The 27,896-nt window shown below is 45.4% G+C and overlaps 1 protein-coding gene and 1 long non-coding RNA gene across 2 annotated transcripts in view; one reads left to right on the forward strand and one right to left on the reverse strand.

Moving 5' to 3' along the window:
• The window catches only part of LOC138946585 (cubilin-like), a 196,216-nt gene extending 171,988 nt beyond the window's left edge, over nt 1-24,228 (forward strand). The window contains exons 64-73 of the mRNA XM_070318030.1: nt 9,658-9,784; nt 10,298-10,515; nt 11,559-11,761; nt 12,352-12,517; nt 12,864-13,075; nt 17,560-17,701; nt 20,511-20,692; nt 21,437-21,602; nt 22,140-22,378; nt 22,803-24,228. Of these exons, the coding sequence (XP_070174131.1) occupies nt 9,658-9,784; nt 10,298-10,515; nt 11,559-11,761; nt 12,352-12,517; nt 12,864-13,075; nt 17,560-17,701; nt 20,511-20,692; nt 21,437-21,602; nt 22,140-22,378; nt 22,803-22,907 (1,760 nt within the window). The 3' untranslated portion in view covers nt 22,908-24,228. The remainder of the gene's footprint in view (nt 1-9,657; nt 9,785-10,297; nt 10,516-11,558; nt 11,762-12,351; nt 12,518-12,863; nt 13,076-17,559; nt 17,702-20,510; nt 20,693-21,436; nt 21,603-22,139; nt 22,379-22,802) is intronic.
• Nucleotides 1,274-5,231, reverse strand: LOC138947608 (uncharacterized). Its single transcript, XR_011449727.1, has 2 exons — nt 4,014-5,231; nt 1,274-1,729 (listed from the first exon to the last, which is right to left on the reverse strand). It is a non-coding gene; the product is annotated as an uncharacterized lncRNA (long non-coding RNA).
• Nucleotides 24,229-27,896: the final 3,668 nt, after the last annotated feature.

The raw sequence follows: 27,896 nt of genomic DNA on the forward strand, positions 1-27,896 counted from the left end.
TTGGACCCGTAAATTATCCTCACTGTAAAAGTGCAAAGGTCGAATCAATTTATAGCCACGCGAAAAATACACTGTCATCTATCTCTCTATAGATACGGCTTCTCTGTGTTTGTGTGTGTGTGTGTGTGAGTGTGTGTGTCTCTATGTAAGCAACACCTGTGCATTCTTCAGTTCTGTTTGTGATGTGGTCTGGCGGCTTTTGTGTAATTTTATGTACTGGCCTTCCTTTGAGAAGCCATAACTTGCTCAGTCCTGTTTGAGTGGAGTTCGCCTCCAAAGGTGATTAACACGGTTACATTCGTCGACAAGGATGGGACTCGATATGGTCAGGAATGGCATTATGGCCACTGAATCATTTTCGTGCTGTTCCCATTCCACGAATCTGGGAGGGACCTAAGCTTGACGGGTCCATAGTTCGGCGTACGGCTCTAAGTACTTCTTCCCGGCGAAGCCGGCTACCCGGCGAAGCGGGTATTCATTCTAGTATTTACATATATGTTTATGCCAGTTGCCACAGTCGCCGGCTGCTCAGCCCAAAAACCGCTCAGGGCGAAAGGGAAGTAGTCTGGACCTAGTGCAACTGTGGACTATAGCCTAAGTTTCGGTTCCAGACCAATCAATAATGGTACTGCACCGAAGCTCAAACGGTGGTGCCAGCACACCCTGGCAGCATGCAGAATAAAAATTGTCAGAATCGAAAGTGAATAGGAGCCAATAAGGGCATGTAATGTAATAAACCATGGACAGAATTATGGCATGGACAACCCATCGTTAGAGGCTAACTCATTCCAGTGACAGGAACTAAAAGTACAAGCAAATTTACTAACATATTCAGCAAGGTGACAACAATAATAGCTTGCAATATAATGACACCATGACAAGGATAAGAATCTAAATTTGCATTGCAATATGTAACAAAGGGGATAACTGGTAAACATAGGGATGGGTGGGAGGGAAAAGACTGAGAATAAGTCAAAAGTATAGACAGAGCAAAAAAGTGATGTTGTCTGTAGGTAGACAAAGAAGAGAATGCCCGAACGAGGTCAAGGGGGAAGCATCCACGCGAAGCTGGCTGGCACAATCTCTGGCATTACCCAGCGATTGGTCCATGTGCTACTCATTAATATTCATGGGGTTACAGCAGAGGAATTCCGATTTCCCATAAATGTCCTTGTTTCCCACAAGACTTTTTATGTGAAATCAGTGGAGACAAGGCAGATGAGACACAGTTCACACAATTAACATACAAGCAAAAAACAACAGAGTCAATGCATAGTGTTGCTGCAGTAGGCCACCGAAGTGACAATTATTTATTAAATTCTGTAATTATTTTACCTTATTAAATTCTGTAATTATTTTACCTTACCTATGTTTTTCAAGAATAGATAGTTAATTGCCCAACCTGTTAATTAATTTAGTTTGGGATTCTCATGGAATCCAACAATTGAATTTCATTATAAAATCTAGAGAGTCCATAAAGCTTTTGGGGCTGTTCCGCCATAACGCTGACAATTGCCAGGCAATTGGCTGCGCAGCGCCAAAAGTAGGAAGTAAGAGAAATAGTGGCCTATGCAACAACACTGTTTAGGGGGAAATCCAACGGATGGAGACACAGACTTGAAACGATATGAGTAGATTTGAGCAGTGTTCTGGCAGCAGCCCTCATCCTCGTGGTTGGTAAAGACTATGTTGTTGTTGTGCCTTGTGGATACTGAGACAGGAGAACATCCTGCACAAATTCAAACAGAGAGATTCCCGGCAGTAAAATGGACACATAAATTGTACAGGAGTCATAATACTGTCTGCCTTTGCCAAGGAGCTGAAAAAAGACAAGAAATTATTGGAGGAGAGCTGAAAAAGTCTCTGCCGGAGGTTAATCCAAACAGACATGCATGACAGGGCAGTAACCATAATAACATGGGACAGGTTACAGAGCACACTCTGCCCTTCCTAGCTGTTGCACCACTGGGAGACACACCGAACAATGCAATTAACATAATAACACTAAGGAGAGGTTACAGAGCACACTCTGCCCTTCCTAGCTGTTGCACCACTGGGAGACACACCGAACAATGCAATTAACATAATAACACTAAGGAGAGGTTACAGAGGACACTCTGCCCTTCCTAGCATAACTGAACTCTCGACAAGGCGGGGTTGGAACTAGAGTGCGGACGAACGTTCGTCCCGTATGTATGTTTTGAAGGCATCCGATTTCCATCTTCCGAGCTGACGGGTCTGACAAGCCTCGCTCGGCTGCTGCAGTTGCTGCACCTATACGAAAGCTATAACAATGGTAATGAGAGGGGTCAACCTGACAAAAGACCAAAGCTCGTTTGAGCACTGTTTCGAATTCCTTAGGTAGGACTGGTCTGCCAGAAGCCCATGCAAAAAGAGGGCTGTTACCTGGACGGCGCAATTGCAAGTAGGCTGAGGGAGGACGTTGGATCAGGGACGGCACACATCTTATGTATGTATCCCAGGGCAGACACATACGAGGAGATTGTAGCCGGCTTGTACGACTTATTCGTGAGGAAGGAAATGAACAGTGCAATGGTGCCTACTGGAATGGGAGGTGCTAATGCTAGGCAATGCTTGTCAGCAAACTCTACAAATAAGGTCCAGGCTCGACGGTATGACCTCTGAGTGGGTGGAGCAAGAGACAATTTGAGGAGTAGATTTGAGGAGTGGGCTTAACATGGAGGTTTGGGGTTCAAGCAGGGCAGCAGAGGTACCTGCACTGGGTTGTGTCATGATAAGTCTATCCTTGGAGGTCTGTTTGGTGAGAATATCCGCCAAGGCCAGATTATCTGTGTAAAAAGACAAACATTTGTTAGCGAGGGACTCTCCCCACAGTTCCACTACCAGCACGATGGGGTACAGCTCAAGCAGGGTGATTGACTGGGAGCGCGCGCCACAGGTCGTTCCATGTCCCAGCAACCACTGAGCCAAAGACTGCTCCATAACCTAGTGAACCAAATGCATCTGTGAACAGGTTAAGTGAATCCGAGATCAGGAATCTGCCAGGAAGAACAAGAGATTTGCCATTGAAAACTTTCAGAAACAATGTCCACATGAACATGTCATCGCGGACTTCTTTTGCAATTCTGATAAAGTGATGGGGCTTGGACACACCGACAGTCTGTGATCAGAATCTGATGGTTGACACCAGATAGATGGTGCCTTGAAAACATTCAAAATGTGACTAGTATGACACAGACGGATGGTGCCGGTTACATTCAAAATGTGACTAGTTTTTATGTATCGTGGGCTGGGTGAGAGAAACGGGGCTGAAAGGATTGCTGGGGCTGTGATCCAAATTGAAACTCATGGGAGCGATTGCCTCTACCGCGGTTGTTTAAAAACCGAGGCAGGATTGAAAAGGGGTGGGTCACTGGTTTGGGGCAGTGGGTGGTTGGGTGAAATGCTCTGCACCCAGCATTAAAACACTGATGTTGATAAGAACATTGCGTGCCTGCTGAGCATTCACCTGATTTGTGGAAGGAAAAACATGCCCCGCTGGGGATGGGGACTTGTTGGGAAGTACGAGGGAGGGAGTTTGTAAGCCCAAGGGAGGTTGGGTGGGATGCCATCGTGGCATTCATATAAAGTTCCAAATGAGTGGTACCCCAAATGGCTTCCCCTCGCTCGATCAGGCGACGAAACTGGGCGTCATAAAAACGCCAGTCGCCCCGCTTCCCTGCCATCTTGACCATGACCTCCATGTGGTGAGCTAGCTCCTGTCTCGCAGTGACGATGGCAGAAAAACGGTTCCAAGCCAGGGTCCATGTGGTTGGGTCCATTTGGGGCGCTTCTGTAGATAAAGGCCAGTTGGGGAAGTCGGGTCAAACGCAAAGAGAGGGGGTTCATTAGCGGGATCTTCCAGTAGGTCATGTAGGTCAATAAATTGACCCTGCCAAATTTGGTCTTTAGTTTTCCCGAAATAGTGGCAGTAACTGGGCTGGAAGACGATATAAAGTGGGACTGACCGAGGGTTACGGGAGGGTAGGTACCTGTTATGTCGGTGACGGCGTTGTCGATCACGTTCATCACAGGGTCCTCGGGGAGCTCAGCGGCAGCTTCCTGGGCCACCAACGCCTGGAGGACGGCCTGTGTGACCGCTTGGACAAGCGCCGGGTCAGGAGCTGCAGCTGGGGGAGCAGCTGGTTGCTGCCTGGCTCCCAGGGGGGGGCGACATCAACTGGGTGTGCTTGAGCCCTGATGGGTCCCCGGGTTGGTCTCCTCAGTTTGGCCGTAGCCGAGGCAACACCAGCGGCAGCTCTGCGCTTAGGAGGCATGCTGCAAACCAGGAATACAAACGGGCAGCCGAACTAGTGTTCTGTATGGAGGGTGTGCATTCATTGGCACAGAGACATAGCAGGAGAAGGAATATGAATCTATCGTTTACGAAGGCAAATCCTCAATCACACTGTAGTGGCCCAGTCAGCCCAATTAGGCTGAAGGACAAGTGAAGTTCAGAACATAAGTGCACTGGGGCATGCTTGGCAATAAACAGAAAGTGCACAGTGGCATAGAGCCAGTGCTTGGCATCAACATAAAGTGCATGGTGGCATAGTGCCAGTGCTTGGCGATCAACAATGTGCAAGGTGGCATAGTGCCAGAGCTTGAAATCAACATATATTGCACGGTGGCATGAGCCAGTGCTTGGCAAGTTCAAGGTGGCATGGGACAGAGCTTGAACTGAATCAACATAGAGTGCACGGTGGCATGAGCCAGTGCTTGGCAAGTTCAAGGTGGCATGGGACAGAGCTTGAACTGAATCAACATAGAGTGCACGGTGGCATGAGCCAGTGCTTGGCAAGTTCAAGGTGGCATGGGACAGAGCTTGAACTGAATCAACATAGAGTGCACGGTGGCATGAGCCAGTGCTTGGCAAGTTCAAGGTGGCATGGGACAGAGCTTGAACTGAATCAACATAGAGTGCACGGTGGCATGAGCCAGTGCTTGGCAAGTTCAAGGTGGCATGGGACAGAGCTTGAAATCAACATAGAGTGCACGGTGGCATGAGCCAGTGCTTGGCAAGTTCAAGGTGGCATGGGACAGAGCTTGAAATCAACATAGAGTGCACGGTGGCATGAGCCAGTGCTTGGCAAGTTCAAGGTGGCATGGGCCAGAGCTTGAAATCCACATAGAGTGCACGGTGGCAAGAGCCAGTGCTTGGCAATCAACATAAAGTGCAAGGTGGCATGGGCCAGAGCTTGAAATCAACAGAGTGCACGGTGGCATAGAGCCAGTGCTTGGCAAGTGCAAGGTGGCATGGGACAGAGCTTGAACTGAATCAACAGAGAGTGCACGGTGGCAAGAGCCAGTGCTTGGCAATCAACATAAAGTGCAAGGTGGCATGGGCCAGAGCTTGAAATCAACAGAGTGCACGGTGGCATGAGCCAGTGCTTGGCAAGTGCAAGGTGGCATGGGACAGAGCTTGAACTGAATCAACATAGAGTGCACGGTGGCAAGAGCCAGTGCTTGGCAATCAACATAAAGTGCAAGGTGGCATTGGCCAGAGCTTGAAATCAACATAGAGTGCACGGTGGCATGAGCCAGTGCTTGGCAATCAATATAAAGTGCAAGGTGGCATAGTGCCAGTGCTGGGCAATAACAAAATGCAAGGTGGCATGTGCCAGTGCTTGGCAATAACAGAAAGTGTACCGTGGCATAGAACCAGTGCCTGGCAAAAACATAAAATGCAAGGTGGCATGGGCCAGTGGTTGGCAATAACATCAAGTGCACCGTGGCATAGAACCAGTGCTTAGCAATCAATATAAGGTGGCATTGGCCAGAGCTTGAAATCAACATAGAGTGCACGGTGGCATGAGCCAGTGCTTGGCAATCAATATAAAGTGCAAGGTGGCATAGTGCCAGTGCTGGGCAATAACAAAATGCAAGGTGGCATGTGCCAGTGCTTGGCAATAACAGAAAGTGTACCGTGGCATAGAACCAGTGCCTGGCAAAAACATAAAATGCAAGGTGGCATGGGCCAGTGGTTGGCAATAACATCAAGTGCACCGTGGCATAGAACCAGTGCTTAGCAATCAATATAAAGTGCACGGTGGCATGGTGCCAGTTCTTGGCAATAACATAAAGTGCAAGGTGGCATGGGCCAGTGCTTGGCAATAACAGAAAATGCACCGTGGCATAGAACCATACAAAAATAGCACATTCCACGGAGGGAGCCGATCATGACGTCATTCCGAAAACAGCCGAACATGTTGGAATTTCGAAAATGCAGGGTGCGGCATATGGCAGAACTCACACCCGCGGGGGCTTTTTAGCGCCAGCCAACAAGGCACCGCGAACTGATTTATAAAACTGGTGCAAACCGTGGGATTTCGAGCCAAGTTGCCAATTTGACGTTGATCGGTCAAACCTTCTGTAACATTCTGCTAAACATAATCTATGTTTTATGTCCAATACCAAATATCTGTACATGGGAGATAACCACCTACTTTACATACATGTACTATAACCAGAAGAGTGGTCCCCCTCTTCCCTAACTAAGATGGCTGAATAAACACACATGTATTTTACCTCTGTCTCCTGAGTCCACAATCCGAGCGAATCCTTCATAACACACACACCATCAAACATTACACCTTCCGTTGTGGTTCCAGAAAGAACCAAAGGCACGCCGCGCACGGACGATGCGAGATCGTTGTTAACAAAGGCCCACAGCATGATTACACATTTTACAGTAACTTGCGTGTTTTTCTTCCAGAGTGGTTTCATGCATTCGTTTTCTTACACACGAAGGGGCGCGTTGCCGAGGTAAAAACTTAGAAATGATGACGTGAGCGCCGGTCCGAGCTGCTATCACAGACGCAACTGCAAGAATCCGACCGGCTAACCCGCCGTTTGGGTCAGTGTCGAAGGAAATATCGTTATCGCCTATGATCAGCAATACCAGGTCGGGTTTCCGTACCGAAAGGGCTAGTATGTCTTCTTTTTCTAAAATGTCCAAAGTCTTTCCCCCGCGACACAAAACAACTTTACTGAATCGACCTTTCCCATCAGGTTGAAATCGGGGGGGGACCGAGGGTCTGTTCGACCGTAAAAATGGCCTACAATCACGGCGTGCTTTCCTGGCATCACGGCAAAATAAGATCAACAACGAAGAAAATTATAATGAATCACAGTACCTTGATGTTCGTTGAAGCGAAGACACGGGATCAAGTAGAAGAATAGAAGACACAAGAGAGCGAGAAGGAAGTATAAAGAAGAGAAGTTAGAGAAAAGACGAAGAATAAGTCAAGAGTAGAGACAGAGCAAAAAAGTGATGTTGTCTGTAGGTATAGACAAAGAAGAGAATGCCCGAACGAGGTCAAGGGGGAAGCATCCACGCGAAGCTGGCTGGCACAATCTCTGGCATTACCCAGCGATTGGTCCATGTGCTACTCATTAATATTCATGGGGTTACAGCAGAGGAATTCCGATTTCCCATAAATGTCCTTGTTTCCCACAAGACTTTTTAGGGGCACTTGACTGCATGGTGGCACTGTTTGAGATGTAAGTCGCCCTAAATGCCTTACATGAAACCCAGTTTCGACCCGTCAAAGTCATGTGACGGCGGTCAAATTAACTGACCTCCCTCTTGCTGCTACAATTGCTAACAACATGATACCGCAGGTATTGTATTGATGTTCGGATGGCTGTGTCTGCATGTTGTCTTATGCCTCACTGACCGTGCTGTTCTGGGATAGTAGGGAAGCGTCAAGTCGTTGTGATTTCCTTTGATAAGGGTTTGTGTGCGCATGCATACAGAGCAAGAAGCGAGGTAACCACCTTGATAGCTACAGACGTTCTAACGTGAATCGCAGTTGAAATAGAAATTTTGAGCACTTTAGCTATCACATTGATAGCTGCCAACGACGGGCGGGGTGGTAAGACGTGGGCCTCTTAATCGGAAGGTCGATGGTTCGAATCCCGGCCCCGGCCGCCAGGTGGGTTATAAGTGTAGAGATTTTTCCGATCTCCCAGGTCAACTTATGTGCAGACCTGCCAGTGGCTTATCCCCCTTCGTGTGTACACGCAAGCACAAGACCAAGTGTGCACGGAAAAGATCCTGTAATCCATGTCAGAGTTCGGTGGGTTATAGAAACACGAAAATATCCAGCATGCTTCCTCCGAAAGCGGCGTATGGCTGTCTAAATGGCGGGCTAAAAACAGTCATACACGTAAAATTCCATTCGTGCAAAAACATGAGTGTACGTGGGAGTTTCAGCCCACGAACGCAGAAGAAGAAGAAGAAGAAGATAGCTGCCAACATGAAACTAAATTTCACACTGGCTGTGAATACGCGTCCTGTAGTTTGCATTTTTGCCATACACCACGTACATTTGGTTCTGGACAGATAACTCTGTTATGATGTTTGCTTCAAGGCCATGTACAGGAATCAGGTGGGTCCATTTGTAGCTTGAATACCCATAATAAAAACAACAACCAAGAATGGTAAGTTATTGGAATGTTTCATTTGTGATGAAACAAAACGTTACTATCAGGGTACCAGAAAGAGAGAGGGAGAGAGATTTGTTTTGATATTGTCGTCCTAATCTTGACTATTATGAGTGGACTATTTGCGCCTCGTTATTTTATTTATGTTCTTACGTTTTATGTTGTTTATTGTAATGCTGTATACACCACATCTGAGTTTCTCCTCGTTGAGATAATAAAGTGTTCTATGTCTATGTCTCATCTCCCAATCCCCTCCTTAGCCTTATTGTCATTTTGCTCCAGCTATGTCCCATTAGAATGTTGTTGAGGGGGTCTGTGAAATGACCCGTTCACTCTTCTGCTCCCAGACTGAACCCTGCAGGAGGCAGGTAGATTGTAGAGGTTGCCGCTTGCTCTTCACACTGTGTTGCTTGAGTAGTGGAACATTGATTTCACTTGTCCTGGCTGTTGTATTAGCTTCTGAGAGGTTTAACTTAAACTTGCTGTTATATTATCTTCTGAGTGGTTTAACTTAAACTTGCTGTTATATTATCTTCTGAGTGGTTTAACTTAAACTTGCTGTTGTATTAGCTTCTGAGTGGTTTAACTTAAACTTGCTGTTGTATTAGCTTCTGAGTGATTTAACTTAAACTTGCTGTTATATTATCTTCTGAGTGATTTAACTTAAATTTGCTGTTATATTATCTTCTGAGTGATTTAACTTAAATTTGCTGTTGTATTAGCTTCTGAGTGATTTAACTTAAACTTGCTGTTGTATTTACTTCTGAGTGGTTTAACAAAACTTGATATTGTATTAGCTTGTAAGTGATTTAACAAAACTCGCCATTGTATTAGCTTCTGAGTGATTTAACAAAACTCGCTATTGTATTAGCTTCTGAGTGATTTAACAAAACTCGCTGTTGTATTAGCTTGTAAGTGATTTAACAAAACTCGCTATTGTATTAGCTTCTGAGTGATTTAACAAAACTCGCTGTTGTATTAGCTTGTGAGTGATTTAACAAAACTCGCTGTTGTACAAAACTCGCTATTGTATTAGCTTCTGTGTGGTTTAACTTAAACTTGCTGTTGTATTAGCTTCTGAGAGATTTACTCACTGTTAGTATTATCTTCTGAGAGATTTAATTAACTGAACTCATCTTCTGAGTGGGTTTGATTAATGAGTCTGTTATTTGACTTTGTCATTTTCAGCGTGTGGAGGAGTGTTCACACAGCCCACGGGACGCATCGTCACCCCCACCTACCCCTCCCCCTACGCCAGCAACAGCAACTGCACCTGGTTCATCACCGTGGACACAGCCAACATCATCGCTCTCAAGTCAGTACAGTGGAACCCCCCTTTTAAGACCCCCAGTTTAAGACTTCCCCCTTTTGAAAACCTTGATTTTCAGATGTTTTGTTCAAAACCTCTGTAAGTTCACCTCAATGTTAGACCACCTCCTGTATAGGACCTGATTTTCTCACATTTCTGGAGGCTTGAAAAGGGGGGGCCACTGTTCAATCAGTCTGAGAAAGTCTGAAAATGGGAGTCAATTTAGAGAGGTTAAAAACAGAAAATCTAATACAACACCATGAGAGCCTGAAAAAAGAGAGAGTTTGAAATTGGGGTGTCTTTTTTCAAGCTTTCTTTGTTATTTTAGTTTGAAAGGTGAAATAGGGGGATTTATCAACTCTTGTGTTATTTTAATTTTGCTCTGCAGTTGTCCTATTTACCTTTTCAAAGTGATCCCCACCCCCCGCTCAAAGAGGAATTTATTAGATAGTAACTTTGCTCTAAAAGTTTTCCTTTTTCAAAACATATTTAATTTATGATGATAATTTGTTTCTGCAGGTTTTCCATTTTCAATCTGGAGGCAAACGCTAGGTGCAGTTACGATTACTTAGCAGTGTACGACGGTGAAAGCCTGGATTCACCGCTGATTGGCCGATACTGCGGTGACACGGCTCCACCCGTCATCAAATCCACCAGCAACAAGATGGTGATAAACTTTGTCACCGACAGTTCTATCAGTCATGACGGCTTTGCTGGCGGATACTGGTCGACCTACGGTGAGTGTTGTGAAGGTGGTCATGACAATGAGGAGGAATGATTAATTGTCTAGAATTCTCGTGAGAGCTTATTGCGATACACATAAAAAATTAACACAGACTCACGCACGAACGCACACACACATATGCTGGCTGGGGGGGGGGGGGGGGGGGGGGTCGACTGTCGTACATGTACCATTCTTTAGGGACTATAATGCAACTTTTTTCCTCAACGTTTACCCTTGTGCCCTATTGACCGGTATTGCCTTGTGTATGACTACAGAAGAGTAGATATACCCACGCCACTATGTACAAAGAAAGGGAACTGTGAGCTCCTCCCTTATGATATGCATGTTTTTACTTCTTTGACCTGGACAAGTTTTCCTCTAGTTAAAACTCAGTCATTGACCCAGAGTCAGAAGGTCAGTGTCTGTAAACTAGGGCAGGCAGCTGGTCTCGGCTGAAAATATGGCCATTGACCTGAGGTCACAAGGCCAACCAGCTCTGAGAATGCAAACTCTTTGATTTCACCACACATGGAGAGAAAACGTATTTCCACTCTGTATACATCCTTTGACTCGCGGCCAATACATGGGAAGCGCCTATTGTGTGGATTTTTCTAATTTTTACTTTAAAATGGGGGTTGCGCCTTTTATAACTAAGCGCCTTATAGTCCTGAAAACACGGTACATGTTAGAACATAGGAGTTGCAGCCCATGACCGCAGAAGCAGCAGTATGAAGTGTCAGACCCCACCCTCTCACCCAGCCCACAGGCAGGTATTTAACAGTGTGTGTGCTTGTTTCCAATCTCAGATGACTGGCTAGGATGGCTTCAAGCTAGTAAAGGCAAGCTTAAAATGGTATCCTTACACGATATATCTTTAATGAAAATGCCAAGACACTATTTTCTTTGCTGAAAATCCAAAATGTTGCACTTTGGGCTTCACAAGGGTTGGCAGGTCAGGACACACACACACACACACACACAGACACACACAGACACACACATATACACACACACACACACACACACACACTGTATTTAAGAGTGTAATTTCAACAGGACCTCAGAATGGCTGTGGGGGAGTGGTGAACCGGACGAGCGGAGTTATCCGCTCCTTTGACGCGGACGGGGACGGATCTTACGAGAACGGCCTGGACTGTTACTGGACCATCTTCGTCTCCCAGAACAAGATTGTTTACCTCAACGTCACCGATCTGGACATCGAGAACGGCGGCCTTTCCTGCATCTACGACTACGTTGCTGTAAGTTGAGGATTCGTGGGTGGGGGTGGGGGATGGATGGGGAGTTTGGAATGAGAACTCAGAAGGGGGAGTTTGTGTGTTGGTCTGTGCTCGCTTGTTTTGGCACACAGATGGGGAGGGGGGGGGGGGTGGATGGGGAGATTGGAATGAGAAGGGGGAGTATGTGTGTACGCTTGTTTCGGCACACAGATGAGGGGGGTGGGGGGCAGTGTGTGTTAGCATGCTTGTTTTGGATCCTGTGTGTGTTTGTTTGTGTTTGGATATTTCAAATCAGATGGAGGGGGTTATCTGGAAGAATTTGTATGTTAAGTTTCATGAAAATTGGTCCAGTAGTTTTCTCGAAATCGAGCACACACACACACACACACACACACATCACACACACGCACACGCACACACACGCACACACATGCACACACACACACACACATGCACACACACACACACACACACACACACACACACACACACATCACACCACCACCACCACCACCACCATTTATAAAGGCTTGAAAGCCTTAAATCAGAGGTTGTTGAGAGGAGGGGCGGGGGTTCCACTATGCTAAAATGTTATTTGATCTGCTGTGCAGGTGTATGATGGAATGAGCGCCAACGCCCCTCTGATTGGGAAATACTGCAACAACGGCGCCCCTCACCCCCCCATCATGACGTCATCAAACGTAGCCTTCCTTCAGTTCCACACCGACGGCAGTGTCGTCCAGACAGGCTACAACATCTCTTATTCCGAGCGTAACAGTGAGTGAAGAAATACAGAGTGATAATGATGATAATAATTCATGATGTTTATATAGCGCAGACATTGAGGGAGAACCTAGTTGCTCCAAGCACAATCAAGGTAAAAAGAAAAGTATTGACAAGAATAGTTGTAGTACATGTGCGCACGCATGCATGCACACACACATGCTCGCACGCACACACACACACACACATCTGGCACGCAGACCAAATAACCCACTAAAGCTACATGCCTCAATACAAAAAATGATACATTTTCGTGACTGGTCCTTAACGTTTTGTGTGTGAAGAGTCTATATTGGTTGCAGTGTGTATATATTTGTGTCCCCTTCGTGTGGTATTGTAGTGGTGTGCGGAGGGACGCTAAACGCCACCCAGACAGCGCAGAACATCACGTCGCCTGGCTACCCCAACCCTTACGCTCAGGACGCTCGGTGTCGCTGGTCCATCGACTCTGGCTCTAACTCGCGCCAAGTGTCCTTGACCTTGGTGGATTTGTCCTTGGCCAATGACTCTTCGTGTTCGTCGGAATACGTCCAGTTTAGGGATTCCCCGTTGGTGAGTGGGTATAGTTTATCTTTTTGGTTTAAACCATTTCATTCAGATATTTGTAGAGAACAATGCCGCGTACAGTTAATACGTTTGTGTATTAAAACTGATTCAAAACTTGACTAAATGTTACACAAAAATTAAAAAATGTATTGAAAGTCTAATTATAGATAGAAGGGTAACTTTTGCTGGAAGTTTGATTTATCAGTATTATTCTTTGTAGTGGACAAACAAATCTTGACTAAATGTTGCAAGAAAAATTAGTTTATGGAAAGTCTAATTATAGATAAAAGGAAACTTTGACTGGAAGTTTGACCTATCAATATCATTCTTTGTAGTGGATAAGCAAGATGCACAGCAGACAGATAGTCATTACTGGTCTCAAGCTGCTTGAAAGAATCATAAAACAAAGAAATTACATATCTTATCCCAATTCACATAAAGCAATTTACTTCAGTTTAGTGCTAGAACGCTGAAACTACGCTCCACCCTGGTAGGGGGGAAGTAACCCTAAAAATAGAACAGCCTTGGTCACATGACAACGCCAGGTCAAGGTTACCTTCCAACATGCATTGCGCACGCGTGCTCTCGCCGCCATGATTTATTCATTCTACTCGATAGCGTCTAAGGACGTGTTTTGGATTACGCTCGGGCTATTCTTTAGCCCACTGCTTTTTTGGCAGACTACACCCTGGTCACGTCTGTATCTTAGCTTTCTAGCTGAGATTGGGTGAGATTTTTCCATTTTCTTTCGTTGTAGTTTCGTTGGCCACGAGTTAGTCTTTGTTTACTTTCGTCTGCAAGACTAACGCCAGTATGGCTGACAGTGCGAAGAAGAAACCCAGCTCTAGACAGGTAGCCATTACTGAGTCTCCGTCTAAGAAAGCGGCTAAGAAGCCCAAGGGTTCTAAACCTACAGTTACTGTGTTTGAGACAGTTTCTCAGAATACTTTCACGGTAGAAATTGACAATCCTAAGAGTCCGATAATGCCGGCGTTGAAGCAGTGTCGTAGCAGTGGAAGAAGCAGGGAGATACAACCTAGAGTTAGCTTCCCTTTCGGAAACGCTACTCAGGTCCCTCTCCCGTTCTATCGCTACGTCCTTGGAACCGTTTGAGTTTCGACAGGACGCGAGCGAAAAGGATGTGACGACGCTGCTCGCTACTTTGGCCAAAGTTTCTGCGCATCTTTATGCACACGCGGTGCACACACGCAGGTCAGCGTTTCTCTCGGGTTCCAGGATCCAAGACAAAGCCACGCTTGAGGCTCTCAAGTTATCCCCGTTCACGGAGGGTGCCTTGTTGGGGCAGCCGTCTCTCGACGCGCTTCACAAGCAAACCCGGGACGATCGGGATTTGGCTATAGCCGAGATTATTCAATAGCGCAACACGGCTTTCTTAAGCCTCAGACCAAGAGCTTCGGACCGCCTAAACCTTCCGCCTCTTCGGCGAATAGGGGCAGGTCAGCACAAGCCAGCTCTTCTTCACGAGGACGGGGAAGAGGCGCGCCTTACCCTAAGAAGAAGCCGTCTTTCGGCAATTCAAGGGGGTCGGGACGCGAAGCACACCCCCAATGATGCGACCCCGAACCACTAGCCCATGCAACCACCACGCCTTTGGTCGCAGGCAGCCTGTCATGGTCCCTTGCTCTTTGGTTACTAAAGGTAAACAGTCAGTGGATAGTGGGTATAGTGCGTTCGGGGTTCAGACTACTCTGGAAGGAGGGGAAGACTCCCTTAACCAGAGTTCCACCGTTGTTCAAGTTTCGCGTCAAACCGGAAGCCATAATGACAATACAAAGAAAAGTCTTGTCTCCTCCGAACAGATTTCTGAGACAAATCAAGTTCACAATGGAGACACCAGAGTCAGTCAGAGACGCTTCCCAATCAGGCTGGGGTGTTCATCGTTCTCACCACACAGCCTCAGGCACGTGGACAACAGGTTAAGCCCTCTCACACATCAATGTGCTCGAGTTAGAGGCTGTAGCCCACGGTCTTCAGAGCTTTCTATCGCTGGTGACAGGCAAACATGTTCGTCTTCATACAGACAATACGACTGTTGCATCCTACATGAACAAACAGGGCGGTTCCCGCTCTCTCACGCTTTTACTCAGAGCATGCCAAATTCTGAAGTGGTGTCACCAGCATCAGATCATGGTATCAGCAAAATATCTGCCGGGAAAACTGAATGTTTTGGCAGATTCGCTCAGTCGATCCTTGAAAGTACTCCACATGGAGTGGACAATCACCCACCACGCTCTCCGGCGGCTTTGGGTGCAGGCGGACAAACCGATAGTCGATCTTTTTGCAACCCGGTTCTCAAGGACGCTACCGGTGTTCATATCCCCGTTTCCGGACCCGGAAGCCTGGAAAGTGAATGCACCGGAAGTCGACTGGACACGACGCACAGCTTATGCTTTTCCACCATTCCAACTTCTCGGAAAAGTGCTGAGGGAAGCAGAGTCGAAACGACCATCCCTGATTCTAGTCGCTCCAATGTGGTCGAGTCAGCATTGGTTTCCGGATCTCCCCCGCTTAGCAGAAGGTCCTCCCATTCCTCTAAACCTGGAAAAGGGAGAATTACTGCAACCACGCACTGGCATTCAGCTCGAGAACTCACAGTCCCTGCTCCTTCACGCATGGAGACTGTGAGAAGATCCCTGCGACGGTCGGGTGCCTCGGATGGGACACTGGATTTGGTTCAAAAAGCGCACAGGACGTCTACGAGTTCAGTGTACGCTTCACATTGGACAGCTTGGGTTAAATGGTGCGCGGAGAATCAGGTCAGTTCTGTCTCCCCGCGTTCTATGCAGGTAGCTAATCACTTATCTTGGTTAGCAGCTCAGGGCAGCTCCCCCTCGTCTCTTTGAGTTAGACGTTCTGCTATTTTGGCTACGCTGAGGCAGTTGGGTCACAACATTAACCTCTGCGGTGTTATTGCTAGTGTCCTGAAAGGTGCGTCGATAGGTTTTGCTAGAATCAGAGCCCCAGTTTCTGCTTGGGATCTCTTCCTTATTCTAGAATTCTTAAGATCGCAAGATTTTGAACCGTTGCAATCAGCAAGCTTAGTTAATCTTACCCGTTAGACACTTTTGCTTGTTCTTTTGGCCACTGCAAGAAGAGTCAGTGAAATTCATGCCCTCTCAGGCTTATCTAGAGACATAGCTTTTGAAAAAGATGGCTCTATTTCTTTACGTTTTAGGCCGGATTTTCTAGCCAAAAACCAGAAGCCTGATCAAGTTTCCCCCATAATCAGAATTCTTCCTCTTAGCAAAATTCTGGTGCCAGGAGACCCCGATTTGTCTAACTGCCCAGTTCGAGCTCTTAGCAGTTATCTGTCCCGCACGGCTCCTATCAGAGCTAAACAGCAGAAGCTTCTTTTCTTATCTCTGAACACTGCTAGAGACAAAGACATATCTAAGGTAACTCTTGCTAAATGGGTCTCAACGCTGATCAAACAAGCGTATGAGTGGTGGCGCAAAAAGAAGGGGGGGGGGGCAGTCAGTTCTCCCTCTAACGTCGGCAAGGACACATGAGGCAAGATCCTGGGCATCCTCCTTAGCTGTGCTAAGATCAGGAAGATTATCCGAGGTCCTCCATTCTGCCTACTGGAGATCAGAGGATGTTTTCATCAACTATTACCTGCGTGACATTTCCAGTGCGCGACAGGATGGTACCAAGGCGATACCAGCGATGGTAGCAGCTGGGCAATTGTTTCCTAGCTCATAGGTGAGCACCCCACCATCTTAATTAGCAATCTGCTATTTGTGAATTGGGATAAGATATGTAATTTAATCGAAAATTTTAATAATAAATTTTCATTTGATTAATATACTTACCCAATCCACATACTAAAGTCCCTCCCGCCTACCCCGCTTTAGATTCCCCAAGGGCGCTTCGAGCGAATGAATAAAACATGGCGGCGAGAGCACGCATGCGCAATGCATGTTGGGAGGTAACCTTGACCTGGCGTTGTCATGTGACCGTCAAGGCTGTTCTATTTTTAGGGTTACTTCCCCCCTACCAGGGTGGAGCGTAGTTTCAGCGTTCTAGCTCATTTTTATCTATGCCTATACAATTTTGCCAGGAAAGACCCTTTTGTCAATCGTGGGATCTTTAACGTGTACACCCCAATGTAGTGTACACGAAGGGACCTCGGTTTTTCGTCCCATCCGAAAGACTAGCACTTGAACCCACCACCTCGGTTAGGAAAGGGGGGAGAAAATTGCTAACGCCCTGACCCAGGGTCGAACTCGCAACCTCTCGCTTCCGAGCGCAAGTGCGTTACCACTCGGCCACCCAGACATTTCAAATGAAAATTTATTATTATAATTTTTGATTGTAGGTTATTGGAATGTTTAATTGTGGACAAAACAAAACTTTACAAGTTATGTCTCAAGTTACTTTTTGTAACATAGGAGGAAGCAGCAAAATGATCAGCATTTTCCTTTTCCTTTTTATAGATTTTTTCTCTCTCTCCCTTTCTCTCCCTCTAGGGTGTGTACGGTCAGGACGTGTACTTCTGTGGGAGCTCCATTCCCCAGACGTTCGACTCCGTGGGCCGAGTGGTGCAGGTGATTTACAACATACCTGGAGGCTCCACCAGTCGCGGGTTCAAACTCAACTACTCTTGGGCAGGTAAAACAGCCCTCCATTTTGGGATTGATGGGGAAGTGGGTGATGAGGGGAATTAGAAGGGGGGCCGACGGGTGCAGGACGTGGCCTAGTGGATAAGATGCAGGCCTTTCAAGCGGAGGGTCATGGGTTCGAATCCTGGCCGCGCCTGGTAGACCAGTTAGTGCCTTATCCCCCGTCGTGTGTACACGCAAGTACAAGACCAAGTGCGCACTGAAATCCATGTCAGAGTTCGGTGGGTTATAGAAACACAAAAATATCAAGCATGTGTGAGACGGTGACTGTATTGCATTGTTGCGCGTCTTGTTGGATTGTTTTGCGAGTTGTTGTGGCGCACTAATTAGACGTGTGCAAGATATATCACGTGAGACCGCGAGACTCGTAAGAGATCTCAGCAGTCGAGCGGGAACGTTGAGAAAGTAAAGAACAAGAAACGACTTGCTCGACTCAATCTTTTATTGGTTTGACGGAGAAGATTCCACCAACGAACAATAGAGCAACAACAACACCACACATGCATCCCCTGAAAGCAGCGTATGGCTGCCTAAATGGCGTGTTAAAAACGGTCATACATGTAACAACAACACCACACAAGCATCCCCTGAAAGCAGCGTATGGCTGCCTAAATGGCGTGTTGAAAACGGTCATACATGTAACAACAACACCACACATGCATCCCCTGAAAGCAGCGTATGGCTGCCTAAATGGCGTGTTGAAAACGGTCATACATGTAACAACAACACCACACATGCATCCCCTGAAAGCAGCGTATGGCTGCCTAAATGGCGTGTTGAAAACGGTCATACATGTAACAACAACACCACACAAGCATCCCCTGAAAGCAGCGTATGGCTGCCTAAATGGCGTGTTGAAAACGGTCATACATGTAACAACAACACCACACAAGCATCCCCTGAAAGCAGCGTATGGCTGCCTAAATGGCGTGTTGAAAACGGTCATACATGTAACAACAACACCACACAAGCATCCCCTGAAAGCAGCGTATGGCTGCCTAAATGGCGTGTTGAAAACGGTCATACATGTAACAACAACACCACACATGCATCCCCTGAAAGCAGCGTATGGCTGCCTAAATGGCGTGTTGAAAACGGTCATACATGTAACAACAACACCACACAAGCATCCCCTGAAAGCAGCGTATGGCTGCCTAAATGGCGTGTTGAAAACGGTCATACATGTAAAAACAACACCACACATGCATCCCCTGAAAGCAGCGTATGGCTGCCTAAATGGCGTGTTGAAAACAGTCATACATGTAACAACAACACCACACATGCATCCCCTGAAAGCAGCGTATGGCTGCCTAAATGGCGTGTTGAAAACAGTCATACATGTAACAACAACACCACACAAGCATCCCCTGAAAGCAGCGTATGGCTGCCTAAATGGCGTGTTAAAAACGGTCATACATGTAACAACAACACCACACATGCATCCCCTGAAAGCAGCGTATGGCTGCCTAAATGGCGTGTTGAAAACGGTCATACATGTAAAAACAACACCACACAAGCATCCCCTGAAAGCAGCGTATGGCTGCCTAAATGGCGTGTTAAAAACGGTCATACATGTAACAACAACACCACACATGCATCCCCTGAAAGCAGCGTATGGCTGCCTAAATGGCGTGTTGAAAACGGTCATACATGTAAAAACAACACCACACAAGCATCCCCTGAAAGCAGCGTATGGCTGCCTAAATGGCGTGTTGAAAACGGTCATACATGTAAAAACAACACCACACAAGCATCCCCTGAAAGCAGCGTATGGCTGCCTAAATGGCGTGTTGAAAACGGTCATACATGTAACAACAACACCACACAAGCATCCCCTGAAAGCAGCGTATGGCTGCCTAAATGGCGTGTTGAAAACGGTCATACATGTAAAAACAACACCACACAAGCATCCCCTGAAAGCAGCGTATGGCTGCCTAAATGGCGTGTTGAAAACGGTCATACATGTAACAACAACACCACACAAGCATCCCCTGAAAGCAGCGTATGGCTGCCTAAATGGCGTGTTGAAAACGGTCATACATGTAACAACAACACCACACAAGCATCCCCTGAAAGCAGCGTATGGCTGCCTAAATGGCGTGTTGAAAACGGTCATACATGTAACAACAACACCACACAAGCATCCCCTGAAAGCAGCGTATGGCTGCCTAAATGGCGTGTTAAAAACAGTCATACATGTAAAAACAACACCACACAAGCATCCCCTGAAAGCAGCGTATGGCTGCCTAAATGGCGTGTTGAAAACGGTCATACATGTAACAACAACACCACACAAGCATCCCCTGAAAGCAGCGTATGGCTGCCTAAATGGCGTGTTAAAAACAGTCATACATGTAAAAACAACACCACACAAGCATCCCCTGAAAGCAGCGTATGGCTGCCTAAATGGCGTGTTGAAAACGGTCATACATGTAACAACAACACCACACAAGCATCCCCTGAAAGCAGCGTATGGCTGCCTAAATGGCGTGTTAAAAACAGTCATACATGTAAAAACAACACCACACAAGCATCCCCTGAAAGCAGCGTATGGCTGCCTAAATGGCGTGTTGAAAACGGTCATACATGTAACAACAACACCACACATGCATCCCCTGAAAGCAGCGTATGGCTGCCTAAATGGCGTGTTAAAAACGGTCATACATGTAAAAACGAAGTCGTGCAAAAAACAGCAGTGTATGTGGGAGTTTCAGCTTATTAAGACAGGAGAAGAAGTCTGGGTACATGCTTATCCCACCACCCTTGATCACAACACACTTATCTTATCTCCTGTGCAGACTGCAACAAGAACTTTGTGGCGAGCAGTGGCCGCATCACCAGTCCCGGCTACCCTGGCCTGTATCCTAGCAACGCCAATTGTGTCATCACCGTAACGGCACCCGTCGGCACCAAGCTGGCTCTCTACTTCTCCAAGTTCTTCATTGAGCCGCACTCCAGCTGTCTCTATGACTACCTGCAGGTGAGTTTGCTTTTGTGGCCAAGTGGATATAAGACGCCGACTGTACTCTACAATCTCTGATAGCACGTTATTGTGTTCCTCTGAATCTAAAAGACAATAATTGACTGCCTGTTACACAAACTGAGTGGCTGCGGTTGACTTCAAAGAAACTAGCGATTTGCAGAAACTTTGTCTGCTTGGGCAATGGTAAGTTGCAGATCATGTGATTTGATCATAATCCTACCACTGCAGTGCATTTTTAAGCGCAATACTCATTCTACACAGGCACAGCAACAGACAGTATTAAATGTTTGGAAATCTCAGTGGCCCGGCCGGCATTCCAAAACAGGAGAAAGTTGCATGGTTTTTGGTAGCCTACTTCCCCGCCATCAAGTGAAAAGAGCAGCAGGCACCATTCAACTCGCACACCCACTTGCATGACCTGCATCCGGGCTGCCTTTCTTCAAACTTTCAAAACTTGATTTGTACTGATCTGATAAAAGGATTCTTTCTTGTTTTAAGAACGTGTGTCTCACATCCTGTCAATTTATTCTTTAGATTTTAAAAAGTTAGGCCTGGCGCGCCATATCGAGGCTTCAAATCCGCACTTATATACGTCCTTCCAAAATAAATTCTTTGAAAAATGCTTGGTCATTATGAGAACACATTCAGGACATAGTTATCTTTGCTCAGTCAGATCTGTGTGCTTTAGACTGTCCTTGCTCTCTCTGCATCGACTCAATTCACCCAATTTGTGATGGCCAGGTTCGTAACGGGACGACCAACCAGGCCCCAGAGGTCGCGCGACTGTGCGGCCGCACCCTCCCGGACCCTGTGTTCCTCCCGTCCAACACCGCCTACCTCAACTTCCGCACAGACACCTCCCTGCAACATCCGGGATACGAAATCTCCTTCACCTCAACCACAGGCGGTGAGTTGTGGACAGTTTTTCAGTTGGTTTCATTTTGAGTCTAGACAGTGGAACCCCCCTCATAAGACCTAAAAAAAATGTGAGAAAACCAGGTCTTGAAAAGAAGGGAGTCTTAAAATGTTTGTACAGTGGTACCTGTGATGAAAGGACACCCTTGGGACCAGCCAAAAGTGGCCCTACATTGCAGGTGGCCTGTCATGACAGGTACATTCAGGTACAGATTATAAAAAAAAAGGACAACAGGAGTTGTTCTTTTAAGGGAGATGTCCTCTCATTGGAGGTGTCCTCTCATTGGAGGGGCCACACATTGTAGATACTACTGTTGAAATACAGAGGCTATGAACAGAAAATGTGACCAATTAAGGTCTTAAAAGGGAGGAAGTGTGATGGTGGGGGGAGGCTTATAGGTAGAGTGTGGACATCAGAATTATGGCCCCGGATGCCTCGGAAATCACATTTTTCTGTGTAAATGCGGAAGAATCCCTACTCCAAGTTTGACCTAATCTTTGACGTTTCTCACGTTAATGTGTTGTCCAGGTCAGGGATGCGGTGGACAGCTGACCGGCATCAACGGGAGTCTGACCAGTCCCAACTTCCCCGGCAATTTCTCTGATGTTGCGCAGTGCGTCTGGACCATCAGCGTACCCGCCCGGCGCAGTCTTCGTTTGTCCTTCACCTATTTCGCCACGCCCGGTCAGAGCGACTGTGTTAATAATTACCTGGAGGTCTTCAACGGTCCCACCGTTTCCTCTCCTACTTTAGGACAGTTCTGTGATGTAAGTGCATTCTGTTGACTTGTCAAAAGATAAACAACACCCAAGTGCTATGTTTGCGCTTTGACCTAAAAAAAAGTCTTTGAGATGTGATAGGCAAATTTAAGGCCTTGTTTCAGATGTTTTCTTGTTGTTAATCAGATGATTAGGGATTATCTAGATGAACAGAAAGTTTTACCAAAAGGTTTTATTAAACATTTTTGGTCTTTCAGCTATAATATGATATTTTTGTTGTTGTTACATTTGAAGATGAGCAGCAAAATGGCTGTCCTTGAACTTGGTTTGCTGTTGATGTCAGTTCTGCAGGCTTACCGCCACTTGAAACAATTTTGGAGAAAAAAGAAAATCCTCCTCCCCCAAACACACACTCACATTATGTATGCTGCCGTACATCTTCTAACCTTGTTCTGGTTCATCATTCTTTCAGAGTCGGCCGTCGAACCTGACAGCCGGAGGAAACTCGGCCACCGTGCGGCTGACCTCCACGGGGTCAAGTCCCGCCCCCAGTTTCCGTATCATCTACACCAGCTGAGTCACCACAGATCCAGGCTGACAAACTTTCATGTGTTACTATTCATTGACTTGTTTTTCTTCTTCTGCATCTTCTTTTTTTTATGGTTTGAACTATTTCACATTACCCTGTTAAAGAAATGTAATCTTGAAGCCTGTACTTGAATATCCCTTTCTATAAGTCCCCCCCTCCCCCAAAGTTTATTTGTTTTTTTCATGCAAATAAGTTTCATCATCTTTTTTGTTTTTTGTTTATGTAGATGTGTACCACAACAATAAATGTCCATAGGAGAACATTGAATATTGAATTTATTATTTTGTTTTGTTTTATTAAGTTTGAAAGGTATAATAGCTTTAAAACTGCTTTAAGTTTATGACCTTTAATTCCATATTTCTGTATGTGCAAGACAAAAATTAGTTGCATTTATTATTGATTGTCTCGTCTTAGATGTACTTTTTATGAAGAAATAATTTACACATGATATGTATGTAGGTTAGAAAATGTATGGTACATCACATGTATGTTATTCATACAAACAATGCCAAACATTCCCCTTTTCAAGAGATGTGGTGCGTACCTGTTGGTTGAAACATGGTTTTTACAACTCACAAAAATAGATGCGCTTCCTGTTTTTAAAGCAGGAAAAAGGGAAAATGTGGCAAAGAGGAAGGTTTAATAGAAGTTCACAGCAGCAGCTTTGGTACATTTTCAACAAATTACTTATTTATCACTTTTTGAAAAACATTCTTTTTATTGTCGCGTTCATTTTTATGCAGCAGTTCCTTTAGATGCTGCTACTTTTGGGCTGTCTCAATCTCTCTGTGTTCTTCACAAATACGCAGTCCTTCAAAACTATTGACAATAGATTGCAAATAATACCAACAGGTAAACAAATCGTCAAAGCAGTCCGTGACAGAAGTTAAAGAAATTGCTTGTAACTTTTTAATTGTCAGATGCTAATTATATTCTGGATTTGATTTCCAGAGGTTTGACACTCAGGTTAAAGAAACCATATCTTTCCATCTGTATCCAATCAAATGTGTTAATTACTAATGCATAATATTTGTATATGTATCTTCATTCAAATTAATGGTGCGTAATAATGATGCTGATTATAGTTGGTGATTGTACATAATTATTGTCATCTCTTTTTGCACATTGTTGTCAATTTTAGGGCCCTAGAATTGTTGTATGTGATCTGTTTCACAGTCTGTCTTTGAGCATGTACATATTTACTGTCTGTTGAATTTGTACATAAATACGTTCTTACTTATCTATCATGCACACGTGACATTTTCAAAATTATAATTTTGCAGAAGAAAACGAGTATGACCAAATCAAATTTTCTTTGTTGTTCTTTTAGGGAGGTTGAGAATGAAGTGTTTATATTAATGCAAGAACACACAGGCACACATGCATACGCGCATACACTCTCACACACACACACACACACACACACACACACACACTCACTCACACACACACACATGCATGCCCACAGAGAGAATACAGGTTCAGTGGAACCCCAATTTGTGTGTGCATGCTTTTGTGTTTCGGTGTGTATGATTGTGTGTGCGTTCAATCCATTCTTGCCACCTACTATTAATCACAGTGCTACAAACCTTGCAACTTGCATTACACGATGAAATTCCACGATTATTTTTTGGATCATTCATCTTTTTCCAATCATACTATGCACATACCCGTGCTGGATCTAGGAGGGGGGGGGGGGGGGGGTAAGACCTCCCCAGTACCTGCTTTCCCAGCACCTGTACCCTTTACTTCATTTTAGAAGCCCCTACCCTCTGATACGCTAGGTCAAGCCCTGAACACACACATACACTTGTTTTTTAGTTGTTTTTTTACAAAAATACTGCTTTCTTAATGGCTATTGGTTATCTAATATGTAATTGTAATTGTTTCACTGATACAAACTACTGACGTCTTTACCCAGAGCACAAGCATATATAGACACAAAACATATGGTCTCTATGTTTGACATTTTCCTATATATACTGAGTCAGTTCTTTTACGGTATTCTAAAATACAAACACCCCCCCAACACACACACTTACACACACACACTTTTTTTTAGCTGATTTCATTGCTGTAAACAGGCTTACTATACGCCGGACACGGTTAGATAACCAGGAGTTACATGTATCTTCAGTTTTCGGGCGTCAGCACTTTCAACTAAATTGGTTTTATCAGGGGTGATAATTTTACAAAGTTTCAAGTATTTACGTCAAGTGGTTTGATTGTTACGGTTTTTAACAAAATCGGTTATGGCCTCTACAGTAGAAGGTTTTACATTGAGCAATAGCCACACCCATCCGACTTGAACCCTCCAGAACCTTGTGTGCAGACCTGCTAGCGCCTTATCCCCCTTCGTATGTACACGCAAGCTCAAGACCAAGTGCGCACGGAAAAGATCCTGTAATCCATGTCAGAGTTCGGTGGGTTATAGAAACACGAAAATACCCAGCATGCCTCCCCTGAAAGCGGCGTATGCTGCAGTGCCTGAATGGCGGGGTAAAAACGGTCAAACACGTAAAAAGCCACTCGTGAGTGAACGCCCATGAACGAAGAAGAACCCTCCAGACTCCCTGTAATTGCTGTTTCAACTCAAATACATGTATTGTCTGAAAATGGTTTTCGTATGAGAGGCCCTTCAGAAAAACAAACAGGTCAAAAATCTAAAGGGCTAAAATCGGCTAAAATCACCCAATGCCAAGCCTCGTACTTTTGAGGCAATCCCCGAATTTGGAATACATTTTCGAAAGAGCAAAACAAAATCAGACAACTTATCACCCCACATCTCAAGCCGATGTACACCACATATGAAATTAATTCACTGAAAAACATAGGAGTTATTAGCATTTCATTGGGTGGCATTTTTGGGTCACCCTGTATTCTGCAATTTGTCAATCAGTTTGGCTCCACCAGCCATTTTACAGTGAAATATTTCTGTGGGGACTCGACTGTCCATTTGGCCACTCTTGCTGCAATGAATATAACGAATAAGGGCCTTTGTTGAGCAGCATGTGTTCCTATGTTGAGCCCCTGATCACCCTTACACACATAAATACACGTACACGCTCGCACACACACACATACACGCACGCACACACAAACGCGCGCACACGCACGCACGCACATTCATAAACGCACACACACAAACGCACGCACACACACAGACACCTGCACACACACACACACACATACACACACACAAACACACCACACACACACACGACACACATACACACAAACCGAAACACACCGGCCACACACACACACACACACACACATTACTGACTGAGGCGAACTCTACAGTTGCAAAACGTCAACGTTTTCCACGTGCTGAATCCGTGTAACAGTGACAACTTTTCTCGTTCAAACACTCAGTGGCGTAGTGGTTGTGGCATGGCGGTCTAAAAATCGCACAAGATTTGTTTTCTGGGAAAAATAATCAGGAGTTATTAGAAAGTATTCAGATCATGATACTCGTGAACTGTCTTGACAAGATTTTCAATTCCTACACAACAACGAAACCACAAAAGTTGCCTTGTATCCTTGTCAGAGCTTGCGGATTGTCGTTTTGCAACGCAGTGGCGGAGGCCGAAAGCGGAACTAACGAACTCGGACTCAAGCAGAAAAAACCCACCTTTTGCCTCACGACTTCAAAGGTGAGGTTTTGTCAAGGTTGTGTGAACTTAATTGCCCGTCTTCATGTAGGCTTTTTGTCAATGTTCTTCATAAGTTTGGCAAATAATAGATGCACTGCTTTGATAATAGATAATCAGGGCCGGACCCAGGGGGGGGTTCCAGGGGTTCCGGAACCCCATCCCTGGTAAAAGCATGTACCTTGCTTTGACTTTTACTAGTTTTAGCACCAAAACAATGCTGCTCTTAACCCTCAAAACAAGGCCCAGAATGCACCAGATTGCACAGATTTTAACCGTTTTTCAAACATTTTCCGGGGGAGCATGCCCCCGGACCCCCCTAGTTCGCGCGCCTGCAAAGCAGGCGCGCGCTTGTGGCTTCGCCACTTCGCTGATTTGCCCCCCAAAAAAAGGAGGAACCCCCCCCTTACAACTCATTTGGTCCGGCCCTGATAATTGAGGGTCGTATTTGAAGGATATGTATTTGTTTATTGGAAAAAATGGCAGCATAAATGCGTTTTGCTCAAATATAAATCAAAGTTTGCGTGTGACATGTTCAGAGCACGTACGTGTAAAATGAATTGACCGGTTACACTTTGACTTTCAAGTTGCAGGTGTGTGAATTCTCTCAAAATTTGATGGTTTCTTTTTCATGTTACAGTTGGCAGTTCACTACCACATTTGTCATTTGAGAAAAGGGATTCTGATGCGTGTATCATTGTTACATTTGTCATTTCTGTCAAGATATGAATCTTTCTGTCAGAAAGTTGTGCACCTTTGTTTTTCTGTCAGCAATATTGTGCACAAATGTTGGCTCTTATTAGTTTGTCATGGCCCGCCTTCCTTCTTGCTTTTTATATTTAGTCAAGTTTTGACTAAATATTTTAACATCGAGGGGGAATCGAAACGAGGGTCGTGGTGTATGTGCGTGTGTGTGTGCGTGTGTGCGTGTGTGTGTGTGTGTGTCTGTGTGTGTGTGTAGAGCGATTCAGACTAAACTACTGGACCGATCTTTATGAAATTTGACATGAGAGTTCCTGGGTATGAAATCCCCGAACATTTTTTTCATTTTTTTGATAAATGTCTTTGATGACGTCATATCCGGCTTTTCGTGAAAGTTGAGGCGGCACTGTCACGCCCTCATTTTTCAACCAAATTGGTTGAAATTTTGGTCAAGTAATCTTCGACGAAGCCCGGACTTCGGTATTGCATTTCAGCTTGGTGGCTTAAAAATTAATTAATGACTTTGGTCATTAAAAATCTGAAAATTGTAAAAAAAAATAAAAATGTATAAAACAATCCAAATTTACGTTCATCTTATTCTCCATCATTTGCTGGTTCCAAA

The sequence above is a fragment of the Littorina saxatilis genome, linkage group LG14 (assembly GCF_037325665.1).
Source record: "Littorina saxatilis isolate snail1 linkage group LG14, US_GU_Lsax_2.0, whole genome shotgun sequence".
Taxonomy (NCBI): Eukaryota; Metazoa; Mollusca; class Gastropoda; order Littorinimorpha; family Littorinidae; genus Littorina; species Littorina saxatilis.